This window comes from Corvus moneduloides, chromosome 22, assembly GCF_009650955.1.
Source record: "Corvus moneduloides isolate bCorMon1 chromosome 22, bCorMon1.pri, whole genome shotgun sequence".
Classification (NCBI taxonomy): Eukaryota; Metazoa; Chordata; class Aves; order Passeriformes; family Corvidae; genus Corvus; species Corvus moneduloides.
This window is the reverse complement of record NC_045497.1, coordinates 4,750,887-4,778,344: the sequence shown is the minus strand read 5'-3', so window position 1 is coordinate 4,778,344 and position 27,458 is coordinate 4,750,887. Positions and strand designations below refer to the sequence as shown.

Below are 27,458 nucleotides of genomic sequence, written 5' to 3'. Positions count from 1 at the left end.
ACACTACAGGTTAGTTAGCCAAATGCAGAATCCTATGGCTCATAAAAAGAAGTATTTCTCTTCTATGGCCATGATTACAAGCTTTTATTAGGGTTTTTAAATGGAGAATCATGGAGATTAGTGGGGATAAAGAAATATTTCAGTGTTTAGGGGATAAGCACAGGTTGTATTGCTTATGTCAAGCTGAGCTAATGCTTGTTTGCTTTTTAATGTTAACCCAAACAAGTTTTGTCCAGTCACATGGTGGACAGACATACATGGAATATTTCCTCATTCCTTCACTGTCATCACCTCCTTTGGTACAAACTTTTGGATACTGTATGCTCTGATAACACCTGAATTACAACCATGGATAATGCAGAGTTTTCTTAGAAAACACAGCAAAATATTGAGTTGTAAAGATATCAAAATCCTTTCTTTAGAAAGAATCAGCACAGAGGGTTAGGGCCAAAATTCTCCAAGTCAGGGAGAAGTTTCCCTATGCTAGCACTGCACCATTGGTGAGCCCAGAGCCCCTGGTTGCACACTCAGGGTGGGAGCCACCAAATAACTGACAGGTCTATGTGGATCTCCAAAAGCAAAGTTCCTTGAGATTTAGTTCAGAATGCCTATTCTAACTGTTCTGGCCAGCTGTCTGCCTCAGCGAGTGAGCAGGGGAAAAGATCAGCACTAAGCAGAAAGCCTTGGAATCATCCTTCAGACCTATTCCAAGAGCAGAACCACTACAATTCCTGACCATGGAGACTGGAGTCCAGCACAGCCACTCTTCCATAGGCTCTTAGGTAGGGTGGTATTATTACACTCACCAGTACACTTGAAAAACATCCCAGAGAACTTTTCAGGCCCATAAAGCAGATGAAAAATAAAGCCCATTTGCAATTTGGAATATACAAATGAATGGTGTTTCATGGAAGTGATTGTGCTACATATGAGCTTGGATCATGCCAATGTGCAGTTGTCACAGCCGGATGTTTGCAGGCTTCCAGCACCTGTCAGCCCTGCCTGGAGGAGGAGGGCATGGGGAATTTGGTATGCAAATGACTTCTCTGTGGAATCAGTCTGGAGGATATAAATACTGACAGAATCATATCAAACAGTGTCTAATTATTCCCTCCAAAGAAAAATGGAATCCTATTATATTCTGGTTTTAATTGCAGGAATTTTAGTTGCTTTTATATTGCTGGTTTTAATTGCAACTGATCATAATTTCTTCAAGGCAGAGATTCTTCCTGATGTTGACCAGCCAGCAAAGCTCCGCTTTTATCACTGTATGTACACTCTGATGGAAATTCTGGTGAGTTTATCACGCTCTGGGATACTGGGATTTTCAGGAAAGTTAAAACTTGAGTATGAAGATAGACATCTAAATATTTCAACTACATGTAATGGGAAGCACACAGTAGTACAGAATTAAAGGCCAAAAGTTGATTTGGTTTCTATTACCATATATAAAGCAGCCAGGATGAGGTGAGTTCTTTTACTACTGAGATATCCATTTTTATGCTGCAATTGTATATTTCTGTAGTGAAATGACTGGTCCTGTGGATGACAGGAGGACTGTGGATATCATTTACATGAATAATAACCCAAATTTTTATATCTCAGTGCACTCTGATATATGTAAGGCAATTTCCTAAATTCTGAGCTATCTGCAGTAATTTTCTTATCCTTGTTTCTGTTCTTATTCTGCAGTGAATTATTGAGTCTTAATTAGATGCCATAGAACCAGGTAGGCTGGAAGACACCTCCAGAAGTCATCTAATTGAACATCCTGCCAAAGCAGGTTTAGACCTGTTATCACTTATTATCTAAGTACCCGTAAGCCAGACTCACTGTGCTGAGGGCTTTGCCATCACAGGAAGTAACAGCTTTTGCCCAAAAAGCTTTCAAAGTAGGCAACAGCAGCATGTAGGAGCAGCCTAAGCCCTGTCACGTCTGGCACGCAACATGTCAAAAGAAAGCCCGCGGGAAAATCAGAGTGGTTTCTCTGATGTTTGTATGAAGCTCACCTCAATTCTCTAATCTCCAATTATACAGAAAGAACACAGGAACTCGGGCCCACGTCCTGAGAGGTGATTAGGGCCATTACCATCTATTAAAGACTTAGGTGGGTTGCTTGAACTTGCACAGCAGCATTCACCAGATTCAGTGGTTGCCCCTGATTCTCCAGTGGTACCTTTCAGCCTTTTCTGCCGTGAAAGAAGAGGCTGCTGTCCTTGCATATCACATACTGCTCTTTGTGTTATGTCATATATAAACTTAATATAATAATACAACTGTAATATTATAATATGACATTGTTATTAAATCCTTTAATTTCCCTACTTGGTGGGTGAAAAGATTCTTTCAGGTGATACTTTTAACCCATTTACACAGCTTTTAAGTGTCTGTAATGGCATATGTGCATATCCTCTCTTCTTTGATAATACATTCCCTAAGCTTCAGCTTCCTTTTTCTGAATAGTTTTTAAGAAGCGTTTCACCACTTGCTAAGCATTGAATCCACTCAATACCTATTTTTTTTTCAAAAGCCTTTAGGCATCTGCTGATACTTTGGGTGAATTTCTGGTTTATGTTTTTGCTCAGAGGAGCAGCCCTCACAGTAAGGACTTTACAGGTTTCTTATTAAATGCATAATGCTTTGTGTATGACACGTATGCTATTAACTTATCCTGCTCATCCTGATGAATGCTGCTCTTCCTGTGCCATCGGTCTGTGGCATCACTGTGCCAGTAATGTGTCTGTACTGTATGCTCCTATAAAAACCTCTTTTTCCACAAAACAGTCTTTTCCTCTTTTCTTCCACCTTACTTGCAGTATGTCTTAGAAAAGCTGCAGCACCAGATAAAGGTACCTTGTGTACCAGAAGGTACACAAATGATGCTCCCACAGCATCTGTCCACATCCCCTGTCATAAAGAGATCAATGACCATCTCAAATGGAAGAGATGAGAAGAAGCCTCCTGGCTTTTGTTTTAAACTACTCAGACAGATCTGTGTTCAGACTAACTGTGCATATTGCACCATGATATGAAGTTTTGTTGATAATTACAGTGGTTGGAAGAGCACACTTCAGAGTGACTGACAGACTGTCTGATGTAGTCCTAAAGTCCATGAAGCTCAAATTGAGTGGGTTTTGCTGCTTTTGTGATTTTGTAATTATTTAAAAGTAAAAATCTGGTCCCCATATGATCTTCCACATAAAAAGACAGTTTGTGCCAGAATTTAGGTGTTTCAGCAAATAGTTTTTCAAAGACCCTGTTTCACAAGAAAAGCTGACATGCTCTTTTTCATACACATATGCCCATTTTTGGACCTGGTTTATGTAATACATTTCACCTACTAACACTGATCACATCTGTCTAGAAATAGTCAAACCTTTTAGGTTTTTAATGTATTGCTATAGGTTCTGAAGTATTTCCTAACTATTGATTAAGAAGTTTTTCAACAGAGTACATACCAAATTCCCACTTCTCCTTCATGACAGTTTTCCCTGAATTTGGAGATGCCTTTGTGATGTCAGGAACTCCTAAGACAAGGCAAGGAAAGAGGATATTTAGACATGATGCTCTGATGGCAAGTTTCTCATATATATTACTGTCATCTGAAAGCACTGTATAAACTCAAAGCTGTTAGAAAATTCAAATGAGATTAAATAGCAATTCTGCCAACTTCAGACATTCCAAAACCTTAACTCCAACAGAAGGACTGACTTAAGAGTCATGAGAGTTTTGAAAATTGCTGTTTGGAAAAGATTAGATTCACCCTGTGCTTTCTGCCACCATTGCCTTGGGTCTTATAGTCGTTTTCCCCTTTGCCATGATACCTAAAAATGTACTTTTTCAAATGTAAGGCAAGAACTGCGGCCATCCATTCGTCTCTTAAACCACCCCAAGCACTGCTTGCATTTGTGGCATAGTGTTATGAAAAAACTCCAGATTATCTCTGGATTCCCATGTTGGTTTCCAACTGATTTTCTCTCTCTTCCATGGCTCATGGTTTCTTTTATTACTCCTCACCCACCTTGTTTATTGCAGACTGGTGTAGATTATTAGGATGAAAGGATCTGTGGTACACAGGTTGAAAGAAACAATTTACACAAGCAGAGCTGGCCTTTAGTTTGTAAGCAATTGTTACAGAGAATTCTGTGGCTTAGAAAAGAACAATACAGTTTGCAAATAGCTTGTGATGATTATCATCATTCCAGAAGAGTGAATTGCAGTAGTCCAGAAGAGCATTTAAGTCACCATGTAATAGGAAATGTTATTTTAGCAGGAAATACATCCATTACAACATGTGTTTGAAGTAGAGGAGGATTTCAGTGTGATCTTTACACTGTCTTAATTATCAGCAGTTGACTGGCCTTGGATAAAGAAATGTTTTGACACATCTAACAAACCTTCCCTGTCTTCAGAATATTTGTTTTTTTGCTGATTAGACATAAAAAACTGACTGCAGAGTAATTTATGAATAGCTGTGAAATCTTGAAAAAGGCAGTGGTTTCACTGATGGAGGAGATAAGATTCAGAACCATTTTCATCAGTTCCTCGTTTGGGCCAGCAGCCCCTCAGTAATGATTATAGACACAATGATTTTCTTACAGCTTGTTCTCACTGACCCCATGGCAGGGAGGTGACCCAACAGCGTCAAGTCACCCAGTCTTGCCCACGGACTGGCCTGAGTCTTTTTTCCCCCAGTATGATAATCCTGTCATGAGAGGGACATTTTCATCTCACCTAACCTTAAATATTGTACCTGTGGCATCTGAAGTACAGTTTATAATCCATGGAGATGAAAAGACACCTCCAGAGCTTGATTTAACACACCCTGAGTTGGAACCATCCTCAGGAAATGCCTCTTTCTATTCACTCATAAGAAAGGAGCCTCGGGCCTCCCAGCTTCCACCTGAGCAAATGCCTGTTGTTACTTGTGGTAAATCCAGATCACAGGACCAAGAAGGTACTTATATAAGACATTTAATGGAACAAGTATTACAGCATTCTTCCTGCAATCATGAAGATGTAAATTTTCATGTTCTTAACTGAAATCCCAAAGACAGTTATTTGTGGGAATCCTAAAAACTAGCAAATAACCAACCCAATTATCCTAGAGACAGTGTAGGAGAAAGTAGGTTGTGGCCTTTACAGTGTGGGAAGACTTGTATTCCCTATAGTAATTCTCATTTTTCCTGTTATATCTATTTAGGCAAAGAACTTAAACCGCTTGGGTATTGTTGAGGAGCACACATTTATCAGGCTGATCACGGAAGGAGTCCCGGCATGCCGGGATTCCCAGCTCTTCATTAAAGATCTGCATTTTGATGGGGTACCTGTGAGGATTTACCTCCCAAGAGAACCATCTGCAAGCAAACGGAGAGGAGTCATCTTCTTCCATGGAGGATGTGGCATTTTCGGAAGCATCAGTAAGGAATTGAAAGAGAAAATGTGACTATTTAGCATTGTTAACTGCCTATTTTTAAAAACTCCTGACCCCAGGAAGTGATTGAAGTTTAGTTTGAGAGACTGGAGATAGAAAGCACTTAGTGCTTGTTTTTACTTTTGAAACCCTCTAATCTGCACTTATTTAGTATTTAAATTATTTTTTATAGGATACAGCACTCTTTATCATAGAACCATTAGGATCATAAAATGGTTTGGGTAGAAGTGACTGTAAATATAATCTTGTTCCACCCCCTGCCATGGGCAGGGACACCTTCCACTATCCCAGGTTCCTCCAAGCACCATCCAGCCTGGCCTTGGACACTTCAGGGATGGGGCAGCCACAGCTGCTCTGGGCAACCTTTGCCAGGGCCTCCCCACCCTCATAATAAAAATGTGTTCCTTACATGCAAATGAATTCTATCTTCTTGTCACTGTTGTACCAAGAACGGCAAAAAACGACACAAGTCTAGTTTCAGGTTAAGTGGCCCAAAGTGGCTCCATTTAATTATATAAATCAGCTTATATAGCTTTGTTCGCAAGGCTGGCATAACACTATTGGTTGCTTGACCATCCGCCTCTCAGAGTGATTGGCGGAATGCTCTGACACCCATTTTCAAAATATTTTCCCAGTGTGGAAAACAAAGACACAAACAGCCTGCACCTGTGAAATAGTTTACAGAATCTCAAACTGTTTCCCAGCTAGTTTGCGTGAGAAAGGAGACTTTCACAGGCGGCTGTAGAAAGCTAGAAAATTTCTCTGCCAGCCTTTTAGCATCCACATCCTCTCTCAGTTTAAAACCACTGCCCATTCTCTAATAGTAATAATCACAATAATTCCTTATTTTCCCCACAGACTAATGATCTCTCTAGATGTATGAACTACACAGTAAGTCCTGATGACCAAAAGTCTTGATTATTTCTATCCTAAAGAAAATTTGGGTACTCACTAAATAGGCAAGGGGCCCACAAGCAATCATGGTAATATGTCATAAAAATAAAAGGGACAATACTGACTGATATTACTGTAGTAAATATCACCGTATCCTGCAGCCGTAGGGAGGAGGAGAGAAATCCAACAGCAGGAATTGTGCAGCAAGACTGATTTATTTAATTATTTTACAAACTCTTCTATAGACTTTTTTCTTCATAGTCTAATTGGACAAAGGATCAGCCACCCCTTGGGGGTGATTGACTAAAATCCTAAAATATCCATTGTCAAAATATTTTTCTACTGTACTAGAAACAAAGCTCGGCAAGGTCACAGGTGTTCATGATTTATAAACTCTGCAAATATCTTCTGTGAGAGAGAAAAGTATCCCACGGTTTAGAAGAAGCAGGAAAATTCCTTGCTAACAGCATTTTTGTATCCACAGACTGAAGTTTTCTAAGATGTTAATTACATCAAAAACATTTGTTCTTCAGGAAGTTATGAAAGAATATGCCGGTACATAGCCAGAAAATCTGATTCAGTGGTTGTGTCTGTTGGGTAAGTGAGATACAAGCAGTGCTAATCCCAGAATTAGAGAATTCTGCGGCTTTCCCCCTACTTCCCCCACACCCCTGAACTTACATTTCTTTGAATATAAGAAAAGAAGCTGAGCTCTAGTGCTGTCTTCCCCACACTGCTGCTATGTGGGAGCAAGCATGTGCCATGGAATGGCAGTGGAAATACCTGATCCAGGGTTAGAGTTACAGGTTTGTTCATTGTACATCACTATCACCACAGAAACCATTACCTTTGTTTGGTAATAAGAAATCATAAGCCAAATAGCAGATTTTAATATTTGAGGGGAATATTTAAAATCATCTGGGATGATATTAAAGAGTAAATAGCGAGTCTAAAATTTAGTATTTTTTAAAACCAGCATGGACCACTGCTTCCTTTTAAAGATGTTTTGATTATGGAAAAGAGGTGATGGTATAAAGAAATCTTAATTTCCAACAAATTCTTCCATCTACAAATTCTTCCATGAAAAAGTTTATTATTAAGGGATTAAATTGGGAGGAATTGGTTTTGAGAAGGAAATGGAGGGAAAGTTGTTCTGGTTTGCTTCAGCATGTAAAACTTTAAACTAGATGTAATTAGTGATATAATTAATATTGGTTTGTGGGAGTTTTTGCAACTGCATGGGATGTATTTCAGATGAGACACTCAGCAATGTGTAACACCAGCTGCCTTTTCTACCTCTCAGGTATCATTTAGCACCTGAGCACAAGTATCCAACCCAAACTCTGGAATGTCTCACTGCTGCCGTGCACTTCCTGAAGACTGCAGAGACCTACGGGGTGGATCCCGCTCGGATTATTGTTTGTGGGGACAGCGTAGGGGGCACATATACTGCCAGTGTTTGCCAAGAACTAGGGCATAGGACAGACATCACAAAGATCTGTGCCCAGGTGCTGATCTATCCATTTCTCCAAGCACTGAACTTCAATCTGCCATCTTACCAGAAAAATGCTGCTGTTGCCTTCCCGTCCCGGGAGCGCACAGTCCATTTTATTCTCAAATACCTGAATAAGGATTGCTCTCTGAAGGAACCAATTTTGGCTGGTTCTCATGTTCCTGAGAGTATAAATTTGAAATATAGGAAATAGATAAATCCAGATCTTATCCCAGACATATTTAAACTGGGCCATAAACCACCACTCCCCACTTTGTTTTTACCTCAAGTCCATGAAGAAGTGCAAGAACTGTTTGAGCCCTGGTTCTCCCCGCTGCTGGCAGAGGATGCTGTTGTTTGTACCCTCCCTGACACCTGTATTGTCACCTGTGAGCACGATGTGCTCAGGGATGAAGGGCTGTTGTACAAGAAACGCTTAGAGGACAACAATGTACATGTGACCTGGCACCACGTGGAAAAAGGCTTTCACAGTGCACTGGGATTTTTTGGATATGGTATTTTCTCTTTCCCATCATCAAGTACAATAGTGAACCACGCTGTAGACTTTATAAAAGGCTATTAAATAATTTTCTTGCATACAGTGCACTGGTATTTAGAAAGAGTATGATTCAATTAAATGATTCAATTAACTATTTACTAGCTATTCGTCCATTAGAATCAAGGCAAGAACTTATGACATTAGCATAGTCTGCTGAATTCTGATTCTTACTTGCTATTACTTAAGAGCATGATGTTTAGGGGTTTTTTGTAAGCTTGCTTTGCTGTTCTCTTCTTGCATTGTAAGAATTTTTGTTCTCTTCATACGTCAAAGAATAAAAACTCACCATAACAAAAAACATTCTAAATGTGTGGATAAAAAACCCATGCAGCATGTGAGTAATTAGCCATGTGCACACACATGCCCACCTAGTGCCCCCAAAATCAGCATGGCAATACCTCTCGAGACCGGAGATTCCTTCCCTACTTCAGGGGTGAGTAGTAGTCACCATCATAGTGTGTGTGCAGACAACCAATAGCTTTGAATTTATGTGTAAAATCTGAAGGAAGGAATTAGGTGTACTTACAAACCTGATTTTACAGGGAAATGGAGGACAGATAGGTTGGTACAGCTCACATGCTGCATGAGATGGGTATCAGGAGGTACCTGAGACTGCAACAGAGATGCAGTGAGGGAGAACTGCTCAAAAGTAATTGAGTGTCCTCTAAATTATATTCTAGAAAGTTCCTTTCTGAGCAGCACTTGGTTGTATTCAAGGAAGACAGAAACATAAGGGGTTTTGCCGTACTGTAATCAGAGAAATAATCAACTTGCTTACCTGGCTATTGGGGAGAAAGGATATAAACAGCATGGAAACTGCCAAAATAATTTCAGTGAATATCCAAAGCCAAAGAAAAATCCTAGCTCAATTGCTGTATTGCTGTAATTGTTACATTGCTTATTAGGAGAGATCCACCTTTGCTAAACTCAGATGCCAAGATAATTGCCACTGCATAGCAAAATAGCTGGGCATGCAATGCCTAGGGCTTGTAAAATGTTTAACTGTTGTGCAACCACCTTGCCTTTGTAATATCCCTGCACACACAACTGTGGAAAGAGACAAACTGTGAGTAGGAAGAAGATGGTGGGCTGAATGCTCTGTCACCATGCTAATGAATGCTGGTGACAGGTGAACCGGTTCACATCTCTGCAGCAACAAGTCACTACGTGAGGGTTCACGTTCTCCAGTCCCCCTCAGCAAAATGAAATTATATTTCTTCATTCTCTGTTAACACAACAGAGAGTTTATTTGTTTCATTTTTCCTGTTGCAGACATAGCAATTTGCTCTTCAAGCAAAGAAATTCTTCTGGGGTAAATAATGTGATAGTTCCAAATGCTCCACTCTTTGAGGACTTCAGGATTTGCCTTGGTTACGAAGATAAAGGTTGGGTTACCAGCTCACATGCTGCTAGCTGAAGCTGGGCCAGCAGAATCTGTATCTACTATAAAAGCCTTGCAAGAAGTTGAATAACATTGGAGCAGTTGGAGAAGGCTGGCAAGTGCCAGAACTAAGGAGGTCTGTACAATTCCACCTTGCACTCTGTAAGTTATGAGATGGTCACAGACAATCTCATGCTATTTTACACACCGCATGATACTTGTCAGCTCAGCAACCCAATACTTGTTTTCTCTCCTTTATCGGTCTCTGGAGTTATGCCTCATTTATGGGCCAATGTCCAAACTTGACACTGATCTACTCCTGATACATTTTTCCATGGCCCTTTATCCACTGGTCTTTAATTTACTACAGATAATAACAAATTTAGCTTTATAATATGTCAGCAGCATTATTTGTTCTCTTAAACACACATTTTAATCACGGGTTATAACCGTTGAGTGCAGATGGGTAAGCAGAGAACAGCAAGTGCTGAAATAATGTATTCCTTTAGTTTAGTCATGACTCACAGATTTTCTAAACTTTACGAAATCACAAGATCTAACTGTGTCCACGGAACTTCCTGTCCTTTAATTCGAATTACAGATCTGCTATGTGTCTTGCATTGCTAAGATAGAAGGTTTGAAGACATTCTTATGGTTTCCAAAGCGTGGAATTTTCAAGTACAAATTAAATAAAAATTCAAGTATGAAACATAATGACACCTACAGAATTATGGACACCAATGTCATTCCACAAGGAATTATGCAGCCAGAGAGTGAGGACTGACAAGCCCAGCTCCAGTTCAAGTTCAGGCTTCCAGCACCAGATGGCTCTCAAGCTCTGCAGAACCCAAAAGGAGCTTCTTGGGTCACGAAGCACTTTCTCTGGAATGTTTACCAGTATCCCAGTACATGCTTCCATTCACAGTGAGTTCCTGTTGAAAGCTAATCACACCACAATCCAGAGGCAGGGAATGCTTTACATCTGTTACATCTGGCTCAGTCTCTCCCCTTGCATGTCCCACACAACAGAAAAAGAACAAGGAATGACAAGATTTCAGGCTCTAACATTTAGCTTTTCACCGGAAATTAGTAAGAAAGAGACTCCCTGGTGTAGTAGAAAATGGGCCTGGTCTATCCTCTGATCTATCTCACAGGAGCAGAGACAAGGTTAAAAAATGATCAGAAGCTAGAGAAAGCATTTATTTGAAAGATTGTTTAGGGAATGGTTTTCTCCATCCTGGTCCTCAAATATGTGAATTGCTGAGACTAAATTTACAAAGCATTAAGTACTACTCTGTACCTGCCACGCCCAAAGGAAAAAACCACATTATTACTTCAGAAACCAACTAGTTTGTTTCTTTGACAGCTTCCAGCACATCCAGTCTTTGTGTGGATCCCCTGGGGTGTTGTGATGTCTGAACCTTGTCAACGTGCCCAAAAGAGTCCAAGACCTACCAGCTGTTGGTGAATTGGCGCCAAAAACATTTACAACACGGAAGAACAATAGGTGGTAAGAACTGCAGTACAAAGGATCTGTCACAGGTGTCAAGAGCCTTCTTAGATCCCCAGAGGGGCCAAATCTGATAAGTGTACTTAGACCACATCTCACCCCCTGGGACAGCAGCGTTTAGCAAATGCCAATTAAATACTTCCACTAATAAATGCTGAGGAAGGGAGTTGCAGTTGTGTTTTGTGCAACAGTATTTCCCAATGCTCTTGTCTGAGCTATAAGAAAGCTGAACCCTCTTGTGCATCTCCATCCTGATGGGTTTGAATTCACCACTGCTATTTCCCAAGAGTGCCCCAATTGCCAGGCAATGTACCTTTCACCAACATCCCTTATCGAGATGGGCATCAAATACCACAAAGAAGGATAAACAAAAAGGAATCTGATTTTACACTTAGCATGTGAATAACCTTCTGGCAAGGGAGGGAGAGGCATGAGGACATTGGAAAATGAAAAGCCACAAAGAGTTGTTGGACAAAATGAAGAAACAGTTTGGGCAGAGAAAGGCAGAACATGGAATCAAGCTGCTTCTCAGAAAGTGTATCACCAGACTCAAAAATGAAGTTCCATCCTGTTTCTTCTAAACAGTTTCTGAAGTCAGGTATCAAGCCTGAGCCGTTTCCTATGCAAGTCATAGGCTATGCATGCTAAAGCCCTGGGATTCTCTGTCTTTAGTTTCATTTTATTATACAATTCAAGGTCAGCTCATCCCTTATTATTATTTAAGAAAAAATTTTACACACATATTTTACCCACACTGCGATTTTTCAGAACAAGAATCTGCTGCCTTCATAGTCTGAGCAGACTGCTAAAAACACACTGTTCCCAAAGGTGACATCACATGTCACCTGTGCTTTACAGGTTTTTTTTGCTTCAGGTTAAACCTTATCACTGATGATTTGTGTATGGAAAATTATGTTAGCTCCAGAGGAAGATCCTAAAGCTCACCACAGAAAAGAGCGGGCTGCTGATGTCTAGTCAGTGCTACCAGCCCTGAAACCATGAAGTCCAAGTCTAGTTTTCATCAGTTGGAATAATATTTCTACCCGGAATGACATCTGTACATAATATCTTCCTGGGAGGACAGAGACTGCAGCACTGCCAGGTACAACCAAGAGGCAGATAAAAAACCAAAGAAAACCCGACCAAATACAGCAGCTGGTGCAGGAAAAGAGAGAGCCACTGAGGAGGATGAGACAAGAACACCTCTCAGGCCAGCTGCCTCTGGCTCCACTGGACCCAGAGGTGCAATGGCACAGCAGCATCTAAAATCTGCCATCACAGGTGATGAAACGTGCTTGTGACACTGAGCCTTGATTTCAATAAAAGTCTGAAAAAGTAAGGCATGGAGTCAGAATAAAGCAAGAATCTTGAGTTGCTCAGAACATGATTACCAAGAAATGCTGCGCAGGAATTCACAAATAATAAAGACTTGCCTGTAATCAAAACCAGGGAGAGACAGAACAAGTTTTTTTCTTCTCATAAGCTGACACTACAATGATCCATCAAGGCACGGTTCTGCTGCGATGGGCACAGCCTTGCTCCCTGGAAATGTGAAAACCACTTATGCAAGCCTCTCCCGCAATTAGTTGTTACTGTCTAATTGTATGGTGGGGTTACCACATGTTCTCATCTTCCTATTAGCATTTTTAAAAGCTGGATTATGAGCTACGTATGACGGGAACAGCTAATCCTGTGCCTTTACCTTAGAAATCCTGAAGTCTGAAAAAGGGGGAGGAGACCACAGCTGGTTCCTTCTCAGGTTCCTACCAGCACAGCAAGATGGAACTTCTCCTGGCCATTTTTCTCACTGTTTTGACTGGCATTGTGGCAATTGCTTTCTATTATGAACACCCCAAAGCAGAAATTCCTCATGGAATCAGTGAGCGTCAAAAGCTTTATGCTCTTCATTACTGCATTAATTTTGGGCTTGGTCTGGTAAGTAAAACTTAATTAAAGGCTTGAGTTTTTAATTCTGTTTCTGTTAGAGTGATGTTTATTAGAATCAATGTTTAAATAAATTGCAAATATGCAACTGGACTGATTAGGTGATGTAAGCAGATTCCTTCAGCTGGGCTGGGTATAACAGACTCCCCTGTTTGCTATCCAGCACCAAAGGCAGTATTTTTGAAAAATAAAATCGGGCATACTGTGCAATTCCCAGTTTTTTCTGACAGCCTGTGTTTTAGCTTTTCATTCGTGTTGCCTCAAGGCAGTGCTGGAATGGTTAGAAGGTAACTTGTCCTGTGTATGTGGAATTTCTACTCCGTATAACACTGTGCTTGCTTACAGAGTGAGCAGCTAAATGATGTCTGTGATCTCAGCTCTCTCCTACAACCTGTCACTCTCCTCCTGAGTGATCTGAAGAGAGCTGCCACATTCATCCTCATTTGCCTTTCAATTTACCTAAACAACTTTCTTATTTGAGACAGTACACATAATACCTAAAGCGACTTTCTGCGTCATTGTTTTTGGCACATTTTTGATCGTTCCTCCCTTTTCATCCTTGTTTCTTTTCAAAACTAAAACATGACACGCACTTGGCTTTCTGTTTCATCAATCATCCTGTCCTGAATTAACTGCTGCCCCTGTCATTTTAAAAACCCTTCTCTGATACCTAAACCAAGCTTCTTTTAGTTGTTTAACTTGTGAAAAAAAACTGTTCAGTCTCTCTGGGTTGTGCATTACATTTCACTTCAATTCTATGTTCTAATGTTGTTAATTCTTCCTTTCTTTTCCTGACCCATTGCTTAATAAGTTTTCTGTGAAGTCAGTGAGCTCCCAAGAAGGTGACTCACCACTCTCTGGTGCCACACCCAGGCCTCAACACTGCTTTGATAGCAAACCAATAAAATAGGATAGTAATTGAAGTCAAAGTTAGTTTTCTTACAAGTATTATACAGTGTATAAACATCCACATTTTCTAAACACTGTGATTACTCTTTATCCATCAAAGTTTTATCTTTGTGTAATTCATTTGTTAAAAATGAAACTGCAGAATTTAGAAATTTACTGGTGATCTACGTAGTTTTTACTTCTGATCATACAATTTTGTATCCTTTCTGCTGGCCAGTGAGAGGCCAAGCACAAGCACAGTTCCACACTGCCTGAAAGGAGCAGAGAGATAAGGACATTAATGGAGGGTTAAACCAAAGTTTAAATGCAAGTAGAGTGTAAGTCATGTAGTAACTCTTGCTGTGGCCGTTAGGCAAATTACTTACGCCAAATCCTTTCAAGGGCTGATATCCATGATGTCAAAACTGCATGGAAAATTAAAATTTACTAGTATTTCCAGTCTTCAGCTGGGATAAAAGGCAAGACCAAACACGGTGTTTGGTAAGGTCTCCTAGGACTCCTTTTAGTAATTTCAAGACAAAGATGATCTTCATGTTCCATACAAATATAGCTAAATGCAGGCTTAACCTTTACTGTTACAAAAGTATTAGTGTGAGGAAAGAAAGTACCAGAGAGAAACTGAAGAATAAAGAAGTAAAGCTATTTTCCCACTGACACAGACCAGGAGTTCTGTAGAAAGAATTGGTATGAGACTAAAACTTTGCCACAAGACAATCCTTCCTGTGTATGGGATCAGCTCTTCAGATGGCCTAAAACAGGATACCTACACCAAATTTAACAGGACCATGTTGCTGAGCTACATGAGGTCTGTGAAATATGAGGTGAAAGCCACAAGGGCAGGTTTTTAAGATCCTTTGTATGTACAATTCTCCTTGAAATGCATATCCATGAATAATGGCAGCACAACAAATTACATTACTCATTAGAGAAGTCTGCTGCGGAAGTAGTGCAAAATTGAATCCAATATAGTGGAAATACAGTGATACTGCCTCATGTTTTTCACCTTGAGCAGGAATAGACTAGACTAGGCTACAAGTGAAACAGCTTAAAGCCATGTGGATGTGATGGAGTAGACAAGCACAGAGTGACATAAGAACCTTAGCCCAAGTGTTTAAGTAAGAATCAGTGAGCTGTGAGAAGATCAAGCCAGGGTTCAAAGCTATTCTTGGTCAGGAGGACAGCTGTGGCAGATGCTATGGATTTTTTTTTCTGCAAGTTTAAAAGCAGTGTGAGTTTGGGAAACAAAAGTATTGGATACATTTCTTCATCCAAAGCTGAAGTTTAAAATACTGTAACTACTCTCTCCTTATTTTGTTCAGGCACTGAAACAACTGACCAGGTGAAGTATTTGACACCTTTTATCTACTATTAGGAGTTTGATTGTTTTCCTACTGAATTGGCCATGGAGTTTTAAATTTTTTTCATTATCAATCTCCAGATTAGATAGAAATTTGCACTAATTTGTGGTTTCTTTTATCACCAGGCAACATTTTTGGACAAAGTAGGTATCATCTCAGAGGTCCATCTCCTCAGGATTATAATGGAGACAATACCACCATTTAAAGATAAACGTCTTCTTATCAAAGACTTAAGGTTTGAAAGGGTTAAAGTGAGAATTTACCAGCCAAAAACATCAAACAATAGCCAAAGACGGGGAATCCTTTATTTCCATGGAGGAGTTGGCTGGTTGGGAAGTATCCGTAAGTAATATAAACAATACGAGCTATAGCTACACACAGCATCCAGAAAGGGTCAGGCTGGAAGGGACCACAGCAGGTCATCTGGTCCCACCTCCCTGCTCCAGCAGGGCCATCCCAGAGCACAGGGCACAGGATTGTGTCCAGAGAGCTCCGGAATATTCCCAGTGAGGGAGACTCCACAAACACACACCACAGAGTTTCTGACCTGATACAATATATCTTAAATTATGAGAAGAGTTAGTAGATTAAGCATTACAAATAAAAAAAAAATAATTTCAGGACAGCAGAATCAATTTATTTACATGCAGTATGCATCATGTTAAATTGTCTTTACATAGGCTATGTATCTAGAATATTCTCTGATCATTTTTAATACCTGTTTTCTTCCTTCCTCCTCATGCTTATGAGGAAAGTTGAAAATCTCATTAGCATTTTATTTCTTATTTAAAGCACCCAATTTTTGTTCACACGTGTGTACAAGCTTGTATATGTGTATTGTGCTGTGTGTCTTTACAATGGAAAAACAACGACAAAACACATTTTGGAATTTGAATTGGAAAGAGGTCAGATGATGCCTCATGCACAAGAAAAATTCTTGTACTGGATTTAGCAGGTTTTTTGTTGTTTTTTGTAAACAACTTCTCCCCTTCAAAACCACTTCAGAAGTGGCAGCAGTGGTGCTATAACTTTTAGGCTATAACTTTTCAAGGAGGGGACCAAAACCATGCATTGGTTTAAATTCTGGGTTTCCTACAGGCTGGAAGATTCTTACAGGTGTAAGGAAATGGTGAGCAATGCCCAGATCAGCCCATGCCACATGCTATACATATTGCATTAGCCATGCAACAGAGATAAGAATTTCAGAGTATTTTCATTCAATTTATTTTTAAAGCAAGTTATAATTCCATTGAACTATTTTGTTTTACAGGGGCCTATGAAAGAACATGCCGCTATTTCTGCAGGAAGACCAATTCAGTGGTGGTGTGTGTTGGGTAAGTGGAGCCAGCCCAGACACTCTGACCCTGGGTTTGCAAGCCTTTACTGCAGCCAAGCTCCTTGTAAAGTACCTATATTTAATGGTCCCGTGCCTTTTGCCAGCAGTAATTCATCTTGGGAGGAAATAGTCAACTAATCTCCAATTGCTTATTTCCAAATGAAATCCATTACAGTAATTTTATAATTTGTAGCTACCACTAAGACGTGAGGATGTTTCTGTTTTCTAGAGCCATATTCAAACCACCTTAGGCTGAAAGCCTGAAGTGTAACTGTTTCTCTTGAAAGCACAGTTGCCCACACCCCCAAATACTCATTTTAGAAGTTCTGAAAAATATAAGAACCTCATGAGTTTAAAACAAGAGGTTACAAACCAAGTGTGATATATCCACCCTCCAAATCTATACACTTGACTCTATTGTCTTAAATTCTTCAGTAAGTTTTACTTGGAGGCATGATGCATTTCTATGAAGAAGTGGAGGCAGGAAATCCACATCTAACTTGCAGCCAGCCTCAGATGACCATTAAAAATATTTCTCTGATGAGTTGTAATGCTTTTTTAAAAGAAACAAAAAGTTCAGGAAAAGAGTTGGTGTCTAAGGAGTTGATTACAATTGCACTAACTGCTATTTACATTGTAAAATACTTGAAGAACCAGTAACTCATTGATTCTGCTTAAAGAATTCAGCTTCCAGAACACTGAAAACCTTTCAGATTTTCATTATCAATTTTCTATGCTGATATTCTCTAACAATTTGTTGTTAAATGTTCACTTCATTTTCTAACTGGAATTAGTGATAACTGATTGTCACACCTGCCTTGCCAGCTAATTCTAAACCAACTCTCAGGTGCTTTCAGTCACTTACAAGATATGTAAAGAAGTATTTTGCAAAGGAAGAACAGCATACTGACTCTCCCAAACATTAACAGTATCAAATAATACATCAAAAGCACTAATTTGGATCAATTATGTTACTGCAATTATAATCTCAGAGTATTTTCCTGTCTTTTGAGAGAAATAAATGAACTACAAGATTCCACTGGGCCCATTCACTAGAAATGACTGTGCTAAAATACTTTCACCCCTATTTAGGTATCGTTTAGCTCCTGAGCACCCATTCCCAGCCCAGTTTGAGGACTGTCTCACTGCTGCCATCCACTTTCTGAGGACTGCACAAGACCATGGAGTTGACCCTTCCCGCATTGTCGTCTGTGGAGACAGCAGTGGAGGGACACTCACTGCTGCTGTTGCCCAAGCACTGGTGAACAGAAGAGATCTCCCAAAGCTGAGAGCACAAATCCTAATATATCCTTTTCTCCAGTGTGTGGACTTCAATTTGCCTTCTTATCAGCAGAACGAGAAAGTCCCCATTTTGCTAAAGGAACGAACCCTTGTTCTTGGCTTGAAGTATGTTAATGAAGACTTGTGCCTTGAAGAATTATTTAAAGGTTGTCATGTTTCAGAAGATCGGAGACTGAAATATCAGAAATGGGTGAGTCCTGACTACATTCCTCTGGAGTTTAAAACAAGAGGTTTCAAACCAAGTCCAATATATCCACCCTCAAAACAAATCTGTGAAGTGGTCAAGTCCTTGTTTGACCCTGTTTTTTCACCACTGTTGGCTGAAGACAGTGTTATTGCTCGGCTCCCCGAGACTTTCATTTTGACCTGTGAATTTGATGTGCTTAGAGATGATGGACTGCTGTACAAGAAACGATTAGAGGACCACGGTATAAAAGTGACCTGGTGCCATCTGCAAGAGGGATTCCATGGAACAGTGTTCTTCGCGCTTTTTGGCAGGGTGGTAGGATTCCGCTCTGGAACTAAAGGCCTGGAAAAGATAGTAAATTTTCTAAGACTGATGTAAAATTCTATTTCTTGCTTTCTTTTCCTGATTCCTATCTCTTTTTACTTACAAAGTTCTTCTTAAAAATCCTCAATTTTCCTTTTCTTAAATCATCACCTTAAATTTCTGCACTGCATCTGCCTTCTTTTTACCCAGTAAGTTGATTGCATGATGGCCTTTGCTTAATTTTCTCTTAGGAGAGGCAAAATCAGGTGAATTTACATTTCTTTCTTCTACCACCTCTTTAATTTTCTCTTGTAGCCATTAAAGATCTCATCCTTATAGCAAGGGGTCTGCAATGTGGTCTGGTTCAGTAAAGTTCTGGTACTATTAGAACACAAACCACGTTTGAAAACAGCCTGGGGTAGGTAACAGGGTGTGAATCTACAGGGTCAGTGTATAAAGAGTATGGTCAATGACTTAGGAAAGCCTGTATCTGGTGAGAGCTGAATTTGAGACAACCTTAAAGAGAACTGAATGTAGCAGGAAAAATGTGAACATAGACAGAAATTACAGAAGGGGAAGAAAAGGAGAGGAAGAGAGGGAAAGGGCAGGCCTGGAACTACAGATACTATAACAAGTATTGGTTAAGGAAAACAACATCTATTTAAAAAATCATGCATATACATTTTATATATAGATAATAGATATATGGGAATATAAAGTAATATTGGTTCCTTTACAAAGGGTAGGCCTGCACTGCCTGAGGCAGGAAGGACTCTTCCTTTGCGGGACAGTGTCAAGTGCCATCACAGAGAAAGGAGACTGAGGAAAAAAAAAAAATCAAAGTTCGGGTTAGTCTTAAACTATTTACAACAAGAGATGAACGATCAAGTAAACCAATACAAAATAAAATGGCATAACAAAAGTGTAAAGCTCTTTTCTCAGAAATGAACTTAAGTACTGCCAGAAATGTCAGTATAAATGTTTTAATGACACCATTCTGAGGTGAATGTATAACTGTATGTTGCGGTTTAGGGTTCTTACTTTTCTTTCTTTCTCTCAGGGAATTTTCTCCGCTTTGTGTTGCTAGGGGACAATAACGCCCGGATACTTAAGAAAGACAAAAGAACTTGCCAAGCTCAGGGGAGGAGGGCATTCGGCCTCCTGCACTCCTTATCTGAGGGTTTCTCTCACAGGGGCAGAGATACCTCGAGAATTGGGCTGGGAAAAAAGGGGCTGGGGCAGTTGCTAGCTCCTCCTTGGAAGAATTCACCACCACTGTATGGTTCTCTATTCTGCTGTCTTCTACCATGAGTGGAGCTCTGCTGTAAGACTGGCTGTTGCACTGGGGCCTTATTAACATCCTACCTCACCAAACAAAGGACCCTTCAACATCTGCTAGGGTGCCTCAGGGGAAAGCCCAGGATCCCTGAGCCTCTTTCCCCTCCCAGGCCGTCTCTCTCTGCTGTGTTCAAGAGCCGGGCTACTGCTGCCCAGCCCCCACTGTTTTTTCTGCCACTGCTCCTGGTTTTCCCCTACACTGTAGCTCTGTACCCCTGCCCTGCCGGGACACCCCGCGGTTCCAGCTACAACTGCAAAGTTTCTGCCACCTCTTGCTTGCTACCCTGGGCGAGCCTGCCCTGCCACTCCAGCTGCTGCTCCAAGGTTCCTGCTAATATAAACAAAATTGCTCAACAAAATTAATAAAGAATGACATTTATTTATGCGACCGAAATATCGGTTTCAAAAGCCACGATCGAGAAAAGCAGCTCCGAGCCCGGGGTCGGAGCTGGGTGAACACGCATAGATCTGATCTCTATTGCATCAGACCTCCCAAGTTCACGACTGCTGCTTTGTCTGGTCCCTTCTTATACAGTTTTTGGGAAGAGTCCGAATTAATTCTATTCTTCTCGTATTCATGAAGTTTTTTTGTCCCGGAGTTGGGCCGCACAAAGCCTTTCCTGGGTCTGATGAATTGTCCATCCCGGGTGATGAGTGGGCTATTCTGGTGATGGATTGGGCCATCTCTGGTTCCTGGAACAGTTGTGATAAGATCTAACCCCACCTAGGTGGAATCCTCACTTATTGTGAAAGAAATACTTTTAGTGTTGTGAAATTTTTCTCTCAGCCAGGCTGGTGCAGGGATTTTGAAACTCGGTCTCTGTAGGGTCTGATTACATTCCAGTTTTATACATAATAGCATGAATTACATATTTTATTTATAACAATTCCCCCCCCCCCTTTTTTATATGGAAACATTAATTCGTGCTACTTTTTGTTACTACAAAAAATAGAAATACTATCATCAAATATTACTACAATATAAAGGTATGAATATTGAAACAAAAGAATTCTTTTTAGTCATAGCTATTTAGTTTTACTTGTAACTCTAGCTTTTTCTCCTTTATCTGCTTTTCAAACTTTATCAGAACCTCGGCAGCTAGTCTCGGGTCCATGGGCATCACAGCTATTTGCATACCTTGTACTACTGAGTGTATTAATCTAATAAAACATGGTATCATGCAGGGTATGAATGTCACCCCGGCTGCTGAACAAAGTATGAAAAATGCTGCTTTCTTCCACCATGTACCATCAAATAATTGTTTTCACCAAGATGCTTGTAAGATGGAATTCCATTTTTGGACTGGAACATGTGCCACCTTTTTGATTACAGCTGCGAGGTCCCTGATGGTCTCTCCAATATTCTTTTAAGTCTTCTAAGGATTGGTAAGGGTTAGCTCCAGATTGCTTGTACCAGCAAAAGGTTGACTCGACTATTCCAATCACAATTTGCTTTTCTTTTTTTTTTTTACTCCAATATCTTGCAGGGGGTTCTGGTTGCCAGATTTTACTTTTGTTATTTGAATATATATATATTGCTAGGGTGGATATACATGGGGTGTATCTCACAACCTCAGTATATTCACTTTTTTCCCTGCTGATGCAAATTATTCCTATTACTCGTTGGTCTAGAATCTAACCTTCAGGCCTCTGTGTAGTCATTGAGAACTGATTTCTATCTCTTTTTAGAAGTTGTTCTGGAGCTAAGCCTTCACCCTTCCAAGGCCATTTTTTTTGCTGATTTCAGCCCCCCACATATCCAACAGTTGCATAAACCTAACTCAGTAGTGATTTCTTGCATTAAGTCTATGAACAAGTTAGTGTTAGGGGTTGGCCATTCCCAATTATTATACAGCTTTTCTAGTAGGTCGTATTGTTTGCTTAATGCCAATAGTCTCTCTTGTTCTATTCTCTTTTTATTTCTGATTCTTGTCTCTTGAGCTCTAATGCTACCTGTTTCATAGTGCTTTCTGGGTCCATGCCATCTCTGTTCTTAGAAAAGCAAAAGATGTTAGCATATTGCAAGCATGCCCTGTCATCATTTTCTTCAAGGTGGTCTAGTATAACAGGTTCATTGCTCAGGGTTAGTTTACCTTGATATTTTAAATTTTGCCCCACCTAGTAGGTTTTTCCATTTATAATACACATGTTTAATGTAGAGGTATCATAGCACAGATTGTTAACCTGAAAGTAGGCCACAAAAATGGGTTTCATTTTTCCTCCTATCCCAACAGTCTGATTACATTGGTTGCAAGTTGGAATAGGTTTTTGTGTGGCTTCTCTTTTATATCTATTAAGGTGGTGTCTACTTTTAATAGGAGGTGCCCTTGACTGCCCATGCTTAAAGCTTGCAACTTGGGGGTAGCACAAAATTACCCCATTTGTTTTACATATTTGGAATCGAGTGCCGTTTATATGACAGGTCTTGCCTTTCTTTCTGATTTCACAGACCTCTGGGGCTTGATATGTACCCTGTTCCTTTAAGAGGCTTGGCAGACACAGCTTACACCTCTCGGTGAGGTTTTCCCCCTCAGTGTAGGACCAGCTATCCGGCTGTAGGTTAGCTGTCTGGCATATGGCTAGGCTCAGAACCATCAGGAATCTCCACAGATGCATCCCTCTGCCTGTGCCTACGCCCACTGAGTTGCTACCAGCGGCGAGGTGAAGGATCTTCTCGGCAGCAGGGATATTGTCCTGGGATCCTGTGGCCAGATCGAGCTGCATACTGCCTTTTGTACACACCCCACCTAGAGAGTTTAACTGTGTCAGTCCCACAGGGTACTTTATTTAAAACCTGTGACACTCGACAGTCAGAATCTGTGCCAGAGTCCAATTTTCTCCTTACTTCGTTTTTGTATAGGTGATACTACTTTAAAGAATCCAATTATATTATACTCAAATTTGTAGCAAGCTGTAAAACATGGCTAGTCAAGTTTTGTTCTTCTTCTAAACACTTTGTACACAAGTCTCTGAGTCTATAGCCCCTTTGGCAATGAGTGACCCAAACCTCATGACAATATTCGCACTCAAAAGAGACAAACGGGTAACATGTACAAGCAATTACGATACAACTTATCTGGGCTCTCCCAGTCATTTGCCGGGCCGGCGCAGTTTTTTTTTTTTATCTTTAAGTCCTCTGGGGCAGAAGTGATCCTCCACTCAGGTGTCTCTTCTTGAAGTCCTGTTTTCTTCACTGAGAAGCGTGTGTCCAGCCTCTCTCTGCTGTCTGAACCGCTGCGTCAGTCCATGCCTTCTCAATCTCTGTAGATTCCTGTTAATTTCTAATAGCTATGGTTGTATTTGTCCATTCTCTATCCCGGGGTGTCCTACTCGCATCCCGTATAACATTCTGAAAGGTGACAGCCTTGTCTCTGAGTGCAGCATAGTTCTGATATTTAACAAGGCTAAGGGGAGACATTTTACCCATGTCATTTTTGTTTCCAGCATTAATTTAGATAATTGAGCTTTTAGTGTCTTTTTTTTTTTTTTTTTCAACTTGATCCGAACTCTGAGGGTGCTAAGGAGTGTGATACTCCCATTGAATTCTCAGAGCTTCAGCCAATTGCTTAATAATTTTTGAGGTGAAATGTGTTCCTTGATCCGAATCTATGTAGTCTATTATACCATATCGGGGTATAATTTCTTCCAATAATATCTTTGAAACTGTCTGGGCTGTTGCCCTTGAGGTAGGGAAAGCCTCCACCCAGTGAGTTAGTTTATCAACTAATACCAAAAAATTTTTATATCTTCCGACTTTAGGAAGCTCAGTAAAATCTATTTGGATCCTTTCAAAAGTACTGCCTGCCGGGAGTTAGCCCGGTTTATTCTCTGGCATATCATGCACCCCTGTACCTCCTGCTTTGCTAATTCATAAATACCCTTCCATCCGAAAAATTTTAAAAATTGATTTGCTAGGGCCCTTGCCCCCCAATGAGTTTGCTGGTGCAGTCTTTTTAGAATTTTTTTCTTCTGTATTCCTTTGACAGTAGCTCCCTCCCATCTGGTAACCTCCACTTACCTTCTTCTTGTTTTGCTCCTATTTTTAGGTAGTCTTCAATCTCCTTTTTTGGGGGGGGTCGTGGGGGATATTCTTTGGGTTCTCCTTGCTCGACCTCTGGGGTACTTACCTTTAATAATGTTTCGTCTTCGCCTCTTTATCAGCTCCTCGGGTCTGGAACTGCATTCCTGTATGCACTATTGAAATCGCCTCTGGCTCCCTGACAGCTTCCAGGATCTGTTTTATTATTTCCCCGTGGATTAATCCTCTCCCTTTGGTGTTAATTAGCCCTCTTTCTTCCCAAATTTTCCCAAAAGTGTGTATCACACCAAATGCATACTTGGAGTCTGTAAAAATAGTTCCCCCCCCTTTTTTTTTTTTTTTTTTTTGTTAGCCAATGTCCCAGGTATTCTACCTCGGGATCAGTGAACTGGGGTTTCGATTTGGAGACTTTTAACCCCTTGTCTCCTAAGAAATTTAACAACCTTATAGTGGCTTTTCTCACATGCCTTTCTGCTGGTCCAGCCACCAGCAAGCCATTCAGGCATGGAGGCAGCCTGGCTCCCCGAATAAAACCGGCTGAGCAATTGCTCAAGAGCCCGACCAAACAAGCTCGGTGAGTCCACAAACCCCTGAGGCAAGGAGGCTCACCCAAGCCGCTGCCCCCAGCAGGTTCCCAGATCCCCCCACCAAAAAGTGAAACAATCCCAGCTCTCCTCTGCCAGAGTACAAGTCCAAAAGGCACCTCTCAAGTCTACCACACCACACCAGGTATCTGAGGTGGGGTGCCACCCAGCAAAGTGCACGGATTAGGGACCGTGGGGAACAGCACCCCAGCTATTACTTGCTTTAGTCTCTTTCTCCCTTCTATAGGAAGAGGATTGTTGGGGTCCCTCCCCTGCCATGTAGCCCTGGGAGAGGGGCCCTGAGGGCACAGACACGGGGTTTCCCTGTCCCTGCTCAGCCTCGTTCCCATGGGTTGGTTTGTGTTCCCTGCGCGGGCAGAAGGACCCTTGGTCCCGTGACTGGAACAGTTCCTGAGCAGAGCTCCGGCCATGCGGCTGGAGAAATAAACATCTCTGAAACAGCTATCAAGAATCTGTCTGTCCATATATATTTCTTTTCCACGGGACTCCTGGTTTGATATATGCGTGTTGCAGGATCCCCACTGCAACAAATGGTGGAGAATTGAGAGCAGAACGATCCCCGATCCCTAAGCGACTGATTTGTGTGAGTAAACCCTGGAAACTTTGGATTCCTCTTCTTGGTTTTGCTTTGCTATTCCATATCTAAACTATGGAGGAACCGTGGGAAGACTCTTGGCTCTCAGAGCCGCATATGGACATTTATCTTAAACTTAAAATGATTCTTGAACAACGATTTGTAAATTTTAGCTTGATTCAAGCTCAAAAAGAACTGAAACACTTCCTGGCATGGTTGTTTAAGAACTTTTTCTATGTTTCTTGGGATTTAATTATTACCAAGGGCTTTTGGAAAACCGTTCGGACACAGTTAATACTGGAGTCAAAATATATGCCGATGGAAGAATATTTTCGTGAATATTATTTAGTTACTGAGACTGTTGAGCAGTGTCAGCTGTGTCCTGGCGAAGGGAAGCCTGGCGCAGGGACTGTGCGGCCCAGGCCACGTGCACCGAGCGCTCTGCGAGCAGCAGCGAGGCAGTTCCCGCGTGCGGGAGGAGCCACACGAGCCGCAGTGTCGGCGGCGGAGCGAGGAGCGGCGGGAGCGGCGGGACCCGGCGGTGCCCGCACGGCCGCGTGCAGCGCGTGGTGGAGCGAGCCCCGGGAACGCCCGACCGAGAGGGGCGGCGCGCGGGCGGCGGCTGGCGGCGGTGGCGGTGGAGCGGAGCTGTGCCCAGCCGAGACGCGCGCTGGAGCAGGGCTCGGGGGGGTCATCGCTCGGGGGCCCGGCCGAGATGTGGGTACAGTTCCTGGCAGCGGCAGCGAAGCTGCGACCAGAGGAGGCGACGCACGGAGAACTGAGCGGCGCGGCCCGGCCCGGCCCGCGCAGCCCCGAACGCGACCCCGGGAAGAGCGCGCAGGCACCAGCAGCCCCGACAATTCCAACACGGGAGCGACCGAAGGAGAGAGCAAAGACGCAGCGAGACAGAAAACAGCAGCCACTCGGAAAAAGGAAAAGATCATAGTACCTAAGATCTTAGGGATAGTAAAATGGTATAATGTTAAGCAAAATTATGGTTTTATAACAAGGTGTGACAACCAGCAAGACATATTCGTGCATAGAACTGCTATTAAAAAGAATAACCCTGAAAAATGCATCCCAAGCTTGGGAGATGGAGAAGTTGTGGAATTCAAAATTATACGAGGTAGAAAAGGGTTACAAGCATCGCAGGTCACTGGGCCTGATGGTGTTTCTGTAAAAGGCAGTATATATGCAAAAAACCGTAGTCATGTTAGACAGTATCTCTATTGTAAGTCCCCCCTACAGTCTCCCTTTCCTAATCCCACCTTTCCCTTTTACCCTATGTCCTATTACCCCCAGTGTATTCCCAATCCATTTTTTCATCCATGGTTTCCCTCTCAAAACCATGCTTTTGCCAATTGTTTCCCCAAAAATCCCTTTCCAATGCCGAGTGGAGGATGAAAAGGGGAAGGGAAGAAGTTAAACCCTCTCCTGCCTCAGTTTCCCCACAAAGCATGCTCAGAGAGTTCTGTCTCCCTTCTGTCAGCCCTAAGATGTTCCACAGAATCTGTTTGGACATTTAAAGACTCAGGAGGGTGGCTTGTTTTGTTTTGAAACTGTTCTTGTTATGTTTATCCAGTTGTTTTCATTCTCCTTTTATTAAAATAAAACGGGTGAGGTGTTGGGGTCCCTCCCCTGCCATGTAGCCCTGGGAGAGGGGCCCTGAGGGCACAGACACGGGGCTTCCCTGTCCCTGCTCAGCCTCGTTCCCATTGGTTGGTTTGTGTTCCCTGCGCGGGCAGAAGGACCCTTGGTCCCGTGATTGAACAGTTCCTCGGCAGAGCTCCGGCCATGCGGCTGGGGAAATAAACATCTCTCTGAAACAGCTATCAAGAATCTGTCTGTCCGTATATATTTCCTTTCCACGGGACTCCTGGTTTGATATATGTATGTTGCAGGATCCCCACTGCAACAGAGGATATTGTTTAACCCTTAATCAGATCTTCTGGCCTTTTAATCTCGATACGAATGGGTGTCATTTCTATTCTGCCTGCCTCTCCTTTGGTATACTCGACTTTCGGATTCACCTTGTCTTTATCTTCTATGGTTAGTTTGTATAAGCTCACTACAAACTGTGACTCCTGAACAATCAAGCTTACCTCCAAAGCCACCATCAAATCTCTTCCTAACAAATTGTAGTTCGCCTCTTCACTCAACAAAACATTCCCTAGGCACGTCCTGGTTTCAGATTCGAACTCTACATTTTTAATAACCGGGACCTTAAAAGATTCCCCTTTTTCTCCGACCACCGTCGGGGTATCTTTGCTTGTTGTACATCCGCTCGGCAGTC

At 41.6% G+C, this 27,458-nt stretch overlaps 2 protein-coding genes across 2 annotated transcripts; both read left to right on the top strand.

Annotated features, from left to right (window-relative positions):
* The first annotated feature begins 991 nt into the window (after window positions 1-991).
* LOC116454653 (arylacetamide deacetylase-like 4) lies at window positions 992-8,681 on the top strand. Its single transcript, XM_032131504.1, is given in 4 exon segments — window positions 992-1,294; window positions 5,204-5,420; window positions 6,862-6,925; window positions 7,632-8,681. Coding segments are annotated over 4 exon segments (1,224 nt in total). The 5' UTR covers window positions 992-1,123; the 3' UTR covers window positions 8,404-8,681.
* A 4,242-nt stretch (window positions 8,682-12,923) lies between these two features.
* On the top strand, window positions 12,924-19,506 carry LOC116454798 (arylacetamide deacetylase-like 4). Its single transcript, XM_032131800.1, has 4 exons — window positions 12,924-13,205; window positions 15,607-15,823; window positions 16,752-16,815; window positions 17,910-19,506. The coding sequence occupies exons 1-4, from the start codon at window positions 13,050-13,052 to the stop codon at window positions 18,682-18,684; spliced, it is 1,212 nt and encodes a 403-aa protein (XP_031987691.1). The 5' UTR covers window positions 12,924-13,049; the 3' UTR covers window positions 18,685-19,506.
* Window positions 19,507-27,458: the final 7,952 nt, after the last annotated feature.

Excerpts from the sequence above, each read along its gene's own strand:
- LOC116454798 (XM_032131800.1), top strand. The coding sequence starts at position 13,050 with ATGGAACTTCTCCTGGCCATTTTTCTCACTGTTTTGACTGGCATTGTG. Across the intron at positions 13,206-15,606 it reads TTAATTTTGGGCTTGGTCTG|GCAACATTTTTGGACAAAGT; the intron begins GTAAGTAAAACT and ends TTTTATCACCAG. Across the intron at positions 16,816-17,909 it reads TCAGTGGTGGTGTGTGTTGG|GTATCGTTTAGCTCCTGAGC; the intron begins GTAAGTGGAGCC and ends ACCCCTATTTAG.